Source organism: Otolemur garnettii, unplaced genomic scaffold, assembly GCF_000181295.1.
Source record: "Otolemur garnettii isolate 467f Iridium unplaced genomic scaffold, OtoGar3 scaffold00009, whole genome shotgun sequence".
NCBI lineage: Eukaryota > Metazoa > Chordata > Mammalia > Primates > Galagidae > Otolemur > Otolemur garnettii.
The window spans coordinates 30267443-30276380 of NW_003852404.1; the positions used below are offsets into that span (position 1 = coordinate 30267443).

Consider the following 8938-nt stretch of genomic DNA (forward strand, 5'->3'; position numbering starts at 1 on the left):
CTTTTCCTGACAAGGTGGTTGGTTCAAAAAAAAAAAAAAAAGGTCAGATGAAATCAAAAACTAACCCATATATTGGTAAAAGCAAGAAAAAAGAAAGAGTTGCACAGCTGGCAAAGGCTCAGATGAGGGAAAAACCAGACAAAAATGCCTTCCTTCAATGTCCAGGTCCCACGCTGCTTTATCAAGAAAAGGCTGGAAACCAGTTTACTGCCTGCCACTTCCGCTTCCCCTTCTGTGTCTCCTGTCCCAATGCAGAATGGAAAATCCTGACAGCATCTTTTCCCAGGGGGCCCTGGGATGCGCGCTGCAACCTGACTCACTGATACTGCATGCTCAGTACCATGCTGACTCCTTGCTCTTGTCTTGAGGCTGTAGACCTAGAAAAATCACAAAGAGAAAAATGAAAAACACCAATATAACCCTCCCAAATGAGCACAACCTGCCATATGCTGGACAGAAACGTCACAGATAATCCAGGCAGCCACAGAGTCTGACCTGAGGACAACCCGATCTGTAGCCAAATTCTGTGCTTGAGCTCACAATTTTCAAAAAGCCAACCAACAACATGTGACAAAAATGCTAGACTAGACCAATGCAATGCTATTTCTACAATACAATTTTTTTGCTTTGATTCTGATTTTCTTGGAGTACAAGTGAGTAGTAAATGAAATATACTACAATAAATGAAACCTTTAATTTTCAGAAGGAGGTAATATTGGGAGAAAAAGATAAAACCCATTTTTGGTGTACTTAAGCAGTGCTCCAATTACTACTTCTTACAACAATCGAAATGATTCTTTTAGACTTACGTGTTGAATAAATTCTGTTATTTTGAAATGTAAGTAAGATTGCTCTCACAGGTGTCCAACCTTTTTGTTTTTTCTGCCTCACATTGGAAGAATAACAGGTGTTTTGTGCCACACATTAAATATACAAATACTAATGAAAGCTGATTAGCAAAAAAAAAGGTCCATGCATATTTTTCATCATGTCTGACACCACAGTTAAGCAAAAAGAGTCCTGACAAAATCAGCATGTGGCTTGTAGGCCACAGATGGAGACACCCTTGTAAATTATGGTTAACACGGGGGGTTAAGATGGAGTCTACTGCTGTCACTACAATAAACAAAACTTATTCAAAGCTAATAGCAGAAACTCACTTATTTATTTATGAACTTACTTATTTTTATTCCATCCTCCTCCAGAAAGTGTTTAGCATGGCTCAAAAAAGACACTATATAACAAAAAATTAAAATTTAGAAGAATGACAGAAGGAAGATACGTGAACATAAATTAATTCCAACTTGAAGAAAAAAATCAAGAAGTTTATCATAGAGGAAACATAGGAGTGAAGCTCATACAGTTACTTGGCTCATTTCTGATATGGGGGATCCTCAAAGCACCTTCAGTTTACACTCAGCTGAAGTTACTTTCATTTTGTCTTTTCTTTCTTATAATTGACAAACATAATTTTTAAGGTATGTACCAAGATGTGATGCGCTGGTACACAGTGACATGATGACCACACTCTAGTTAGCTGACACATCCATCCCTCCTGTCATCTCAGTTCCATTTACTTTGTACCTATTGTAGATGTGTAATTGTTTAGAAGATGAAAGTGCAGAATAAATGGCTTGAAGTGCTCTTAGTTGTTCAGAACCAAGCACCAAAATGTGCAGAGAAGCCTGTTAAGCAAGTGGGTAGAGGTGCAGTGTGATTGCTGTTGTGTGGGTGCGAGCGTCTCAGGCTGTCTTCTGGACCCTCCATCAAACTGTTGTCAGTTTGGGCTGGATGTCACAAACTTGATAGTTAAATAGGCCAATATGGTTTAAATTTGTATTGTTCCTAAAAGAATTTTTCTTGCCCATCAATTTGTTATAGAATTTCATAAAATGATGGGTGTCATTACAAAACCAGACACAATTAGTCGTTGAAGGGAAATGTTAAGACACCGATGGAGCAGACTGTGCAAAAGGAGAGAGAAGGAATAAGGACATGAAGAACCTGGTAAAACTACAAATCACAGGCTGTGTACTGCATGCACAGAGCCGTGTAACGTTTGCATACCAGCATAAGTAACACTTCCTGAATGCCAAAAGATGGCTTCCATCTTTATTTTGTTCTCAAGGGTGTTGGTATTACACTTGATACACACTCAATAGTTGTCCTTTCCCATTTCAAAAGAAGAGGAGGAGGAAGATAAAAGAAGAGGAAGGGGTAGAGGAAAAGTAGGTACAATGATCTGGAGGGCATCCGTTCACTCTGAGTTTGCTTTATTCATTTTCAGATGGCTTTCTGCTTAAAATAATTTGCAACCTGACTTGGTCTCTATTGCGTAACTCATATAATTTAAACCACCTTTCCTGACAATCTGCTGACTCCACAAATATTTTTTTCATTATTAAAGTGTCTCATCTTGTGTATGACTCAGTCTTTCCACACTGAAGGCTGCATCAATCTACAGAATGTCAGCAGCGCAAGTCATGAATACTGTTGTAATCAGTGAGTGGTCTGTTTTTTTGTTTTGCTTTTTTTCCCTGTTTTAACTAAAGGCAATCCCTAGTTTGCTTCACAAAGACATATGATGCCTTCAAAATCACATGAGTCTTTTTTTTAATGGAGGAGTACTACAAGACTAAAGATAGCCCTCAATTTTCCAACCAGAGTAACAATGTTTGTGTCTATGTCTTTGCATTTCTGCAATGCAAACCTTAAAAAGTCAATTCACTTAGAGCCTACCATATGTCAAATACCTAATGGAGCTTGGTAGTTCTTCATGGTAGGGCATAAATAAAAGCTTTGCTTTAATTACTGGGCATTCATATGTGTAAATCTCAAAATAAAGCACAAGAAAATGAGCAGGCACAAACAAAAGACCCTTCAAATAGCTCAGAAGCAGGGTTGTAATATTTTTTTCTTTTCTTTTTAGTTAAGACTTTTGGTGGAGGTACAACAGGATACTTAAGCGTGAACCTGTGTACTTCATTTTTCACAGTGGCATGGAAGGGACCAAAATTCTTAATCTGTCACCTTCTTGTGGTCTACACATATTTGGGATTTCCCATGATTTTTCTGGCCAGAATAGAATTCACTCTGCTACAAGTTTTGTTCTTAGTCAGGCTGTTTTGCCTCCTCGCTTCCCCAACTCAAACCTGTATCTTAAATTAGTTCATAACATATCCTGAGATTTATCCATTGCCTGTCTGAAATCACTCAAATCATAGCACTGACTCCATATAACAAGGCATCAGGATTCATTTTCTAGCTACACCTTTGGGGTACAGGAGCTTCAGAGACTCAACTCTTGGAAAAGGCTATGGAAATAAAGAAACAGAAATGGCAACAGGTGGGAATGAAAGGCCTGGAAACTTTTCTTCCTCCCCAGCTCCCTTCAAGTCCTGGATGTTCTTGTCGAAATATCCTAAAGTTCTGATCGGTCCCCAGGAAGGGGACAGAAGTTAACTCAGAGAACTGCCCTACTTTCCTATAGCTGTGATGTGAGTTTGCGGAAGAGATGGCAACCCACCATGTCCTCAGATGAGCATCTTAGAGGATCACAAACTCTGGGAAACTGAACACAAACAGGAGAAACTTAACAGGCCGTTACTGGGAGAACACTGTGCAGAGAATGCCCAGGGAAAAAGAATGGAGAAAAAAGTATATATTTGGACACAGGGAGGCAGGGTAGGAATGAAATGACAGGACCCAGAAGCAGACAACTCACTAACTCTCTAACTCACTAACTCACAATTTTTGTGGTGAAAATATCTCTCTAGGAATGCAGAGGCAAGGCTGAGGGAAGAAAGTGAAAAGAGATTTGAACTCTAAATGAGATCTTCTCCTAAACTGAAAGCAATAAAGATATCAGTGGATTGAACTAAGACTAACCAGAATTGATGAGGTTACATTTTCCACCATTTGTCAGAAATAAGAAGTAAAACTAGAGCAACTGAAATAGTTGCCCTCCTGCACAGTATTTTAGGAACTGTTAGATTATCAGAGTCAGATCCCACTAAAATACCATGTCCTACACCTCAGAGAAGCACGATCATTTGACAACACCATTTACTGTAGCTCTTTAAGTAAACTGAAGATGCTTCCAATTAATTTTATTGTTTTAGATAAAAGAGGTTACCATACGATGGGGAACAGGCTGTTGATAAAAAGAGAGAGAAATAAAAACATAAAGCCTGTAAGTGTGGGTGGAATGTTTTATGACCTGAAAGTAAAGAGGGCACTTAAAAGAATAAAAACAAGCTTTTCATTTCATAAATATTAATAGTCAAAAGAAGTTGGATCAGAATGGCTGCCAACTGAGTGTAAGCTAGTAGCTTATTTCCATAATTAAAAAAATAAATCCCCTACTTCACTCATGCTCTAATAAAGAGAAGTCATGCTTATTACCAAGTTGAATACATACAACACTGTGCTGGATGTTTTTTTGCAATGTCCAACCTTTGTCAACGACTTGGCGCTAACACTGACACCCTGACAAATGATCACAAAAAGATGCAAGAGACAGTCCCATGAGTCCCGATGACTTTACGAAATTATGGTTGTTAATGATCACACAACTCATTTGTTTGTCTAAGACCTAGGGCAATCAGTTTAAATACTACTTAAGAATTTCTAAATGAGATCTATGTGGAGGGAGTACCTTAACCCTTACCAGAAAAAAATGAGAACAAGAGCCATCCAATTTGGAAACTATGATTTCATTCCAAGTGAGTATCAAGATAAAACATATGGAACCACCACAGAGAACTATTTTTATTTTTTGATTTTGAAACAGTTTTGTGACTCTCACATTATAAAATCCTTGCTCAAAAATCAAGTTCTTAATCCCCAATCATCAGACAACTTGTTGAATATATTCAGGATCTACGTACATATGCACACCAACATTAATATACTATTTCACCACAGCTTTCCATCTATTTCACCAGTGCTATTATCTTGGGAAACCATTCCATGTCAGTATGTTTAGGTCAAACATATCCTTTTAAAAGGCTGCATGATATTTAAGTTTTTAGTATAATGTTATCCAATTTTCTCTGGATATGCATCCTTTGAATACACATGTACAAATTTGCTTTTAACTTGTGCAAATATTTTAGGAATTAATGATAAATTTCTGATAACATATATATCACTGCTGAATCCAAGCATACGTACATTTCCATACACACATTTAATGGTGGTGGCTAAATGCACTCAGGCATTTTGGACCAATAGTCATCATTTTTTTACTACTTATTATTATTATAGATGAAAAGTATTTGTTTTGATTTGTATTTCCATCTCTATTAGTGAAGCTGAACATTGATTGATGGTAGCATTATTTCCGTTTTCACTTTGGCCAAATTTTTATGCTTTTTTAAAAAGTAATTTACTTGATGATTTCTGAACGTCTCTTACATACTCGGTATACTAGCATTGTTCTCCCTATATTACAAATAGTTTTGCCAGTTTGATGACTTAGCTCCATATTCATATGTACATGTTTTATAATTCTTATAAAAGTCATCACAAATAAGCTGTATTTTTCTTAGACCAGATCAAAGATGAAACTTCTTATGGTACTTTAATCACAATATTCTTTTGTAATTAACAATTCTTGCATATTAAAATAATTATAAAAGAGACTAGCTAGGGCAGTACTGTAATTCTCTAGCAGATGGAGATTTTTCTGTATGTGGAAATATTTTTCCAGGCACATTCAGAATTTATTGAAAATTTTGATCTAGTCGCACTGTCAGACATAACAAGGTTAAAAACTGTCTAAACTTGTCAAAATGTCTTTAAGCTCAGATTCAAAAAAAGAGGTAGATATGTAAAACCCACTGAACTTGATGTTCCTGGAGGACCATAATTCACTACGTTATTGTAAAAGTACAGCACCTGCACCCCCGAGGCAAAGGCTGCAGGTGCCAGGCAGGTCCGTGCCCAGGTGTTCTCCTTGTTTGTGTCTTCCCAGGCCCAGACTGCACGCTCCTTAATTCTGTCTGCACTCTTAGAGCCTTTCTCCCTGCAAACCAGCAAGCTCTCCTGTGCACAGAATCCTTCACCTCTGCCTCTAGCAACATCCACTTCCTCAGATTTGTGCCCCGCTGGAAGGTAAACTGGCAAGTGCTTAATGTCCCCACTAGGAAGTTACAAATCTGAACCGATCATTTAAAAACAGACCTCGTGGACCAACATAAAATATAAATTGCAGAGTTATGTACAGTTTTTGGTGTTGCTATTGTTGCTGTTTTTATCACAGTGGCAATTTACCAGGCTCAAAATCTGAATGTCAACATGATAGATAACCTCTTGGGTAACAGAAACTGGAGACTGCAAGGTGTGATAAGGAATTTCAACACAGCTCACCCATTCAGTGGCCTCAATTTCAAAAGCAGATATAAAAAAACCTTTGAAGACAGAGACAAAGGATAAAGGAAGAGAGGAATGGGGAAAAGTTAAATAGAATACGCTCTGTAATTTCTTCTACAGACTTATTCCTGAACTAGAGAGAAAAGCAAGACCAAAAAAAAATCTTTGGATCACTTATTGTAACTGAAACCACAAGTTATAATACTCTCAAGAGATTCTAACTATCCAGACATCTGTTGGATAACAAATTCAGCCAAACATGCATCTTTAAAGAGGTTTATAGATTACACAGTGACAGCTTTATGATCAAGAAAATAGATAATTCAACCAGAGGCAGAGCTAACCTGGATTCATTGCTTACCCACAGAAACCTACTTAGGATACATCACCACCACAGGAAACATGGTAGCTGGGAGGATGAGTTATTTAAAGACTGCCAAATATTAAAAAAAAAAGAACTACTTCAAACTTCTCAAATAAAATATATTTTGAATAACCACTTGATGTAAGTAACCAATCTCTCCATTAAAGCAAAATATATTTGAAAAATATTCAGTTAGAATGAAGTCTGTTGTGTCTATGCTAATTCCTGCATTGCCAGCCGAAACTTTTCATCCTGCTTCTATGGGTTGGCAACATAAGCTTGCTCTCGGACACACTCCAGAAGAATCTGTCTAATCTGAGCAAACATAAACAGGGCTTCAAAGATTATGAAGATGCCTAAGTATCACCTAATACTGCCACTGGTGAAGCAGGCATAAAAATAAGCCTCAGATCACACAAAACATTCATGAAGTTAAACCCCCAGCGTAGCAGATCCAAAATAAAAAACCCGGCATATTTTGTCACTCATCAATCCTTTACAAGATTTTTTGGGTCTCTTTTTGCCAAGGAATTCAGAACATGTTGGCCACGGACAATTGTTTGTGAAACCCTATATGTAGTATGTATTCATAAATAGAACAAAAAGAGAAACATTGGGTAGGCTGAAAAGGAATAAAGGGTATTTGTAAATTCCTCAGGTTATATAGAATTTTTATGTATAATCTTTGCAGCCTATTTGAAAATCAAAGTAAAATTGTCTGTTCAGTAAAACAAGTTCTGAAACAGATTACTTCATCAGAGCTGTTCTTTTAGATGTTCTCTTATATATAAGCAAGAGTATATGTGCTTACTATGTGTAAGAAATAGTAAAGCATTACTGAAAAGATTTTTTTTCAATAAGAACCTAACTCATGAAACAGGCCTTTCAATATTTTGAGTAGTTCTCCACTGAGAGTCACACCAGAATTACCCAGGAGTTTTTAAAACCTCTATGGCTTCCTTCTCCAATAAGCAAATCAGTTTCAATTGAGAAGACATGGTATGGTATTAAAAGTGCCCCCCTCAACCCACCAACAACCATAACTAGTTGATGACAACTCCTCTAAGAAAACAGCTGAAAGATGATAGCATTGCCTATTCTTGTTGCAATTTTTAAGAAAAATTTTATGAAAGCAAAAGGTGATATCCAATTTATATAGCAAGTTACATAGTAAACAAACTTTAAAACTCATTTACAACTAAACTGCATAATGAACCAGTTTGATTCATATTTTTAAAGATTTGGATGTATTAATGACATTTCGGTGAGTCTAATTCACAGTCTAATTTTCTTTTTCTGTACATAAAATTTTATTTTGATTTATATGAGTGGCAAGGATGAGTATCTGAACAGTACACAAGCGTAACTGTGTAGGGTTTATGTTTAATCAAAAACGATGTTTATGATTGTCTTGAAGACGTACATTCTGCTAGTCCCTCAAATTCTTCTTTATTCTTTACTTCCCCTCTCCTATTGTCTGCCCAAGCAACACCAAAGCACCCTGTTTTCATTGTATTACCCACACCAGCAAACATCACCCTCACAAATTTAACTCCCACAAACTCTCCAAGAACAGAAACTAAGTGAGATGTAGAGGAAAAGTGACAGAAGCACTGAAAGCTTTCATCTCAGTGTTTCATGATGCCTGTATCTCCAATGTGAATTTCTTTTATTATTTGAATTGTACCATATTTATTCAGAATCTGAGGCTTTCATTCTGTATCATGTGTCACCATCTAGAAAACACAAACACATGCATTAGATCACTGGGCTCGCCCAGATGCCTCAGGCGGGAAGTATTCCCTCCAGTTTGCATATATAAGGAAGAGGAGGGACTGAGGGGTAAGGGACTTGCTACACCACATCAGCTAATAAGTAGTGATATGAGTCTAGAATCTTATTTTCCCCATAAACATCTCTGGACACATATTTCTATATCTCTGCAAAGATTAAAGACCCCTACGTTGACCAGCATTTTTATGAGCCCCTAAGTGATTTGGGAAAGAGGAGTAAATTACTAATGAAATTAAGGGTTCTTTCTTCTTGTCTCCCTCTTTCTTTCTCTCTCTCCCCAAACACAGATATATCCACATGCATAAATACGTACATTGAATGCCTTTTCCCTCTCTTTTCCTCAAACTCATATTAGTGACCCCAATCACTGCACAAGGAAAACACAATTTGACAAGCTAGTTTTCT

At 37.1% G+C, this 8938-nt stretch overlaps 1 protein-coding gene across 1 annotated transcript in view; it reads right to left on the reverse strand.

Annotated features, from left to right (window-relative positions):
• Window positions 1–333: 333 nt before the first annotated feature.
• VGLL3 (vestigial like family member 3) overlaps window positions 334–8938 on the reverse strand; it is a 41282-nt gene continuing 32677 nt past the window's right edge. The window contains exon 4 of the mRNA XM_012801477.1: window positions 334–377. Coding sequence (XP_012656931.1) covers window positions 334–377 — 44 coding nt within the window. The remainder of the gene's footprint in view (window positions 378–8938) is intronic.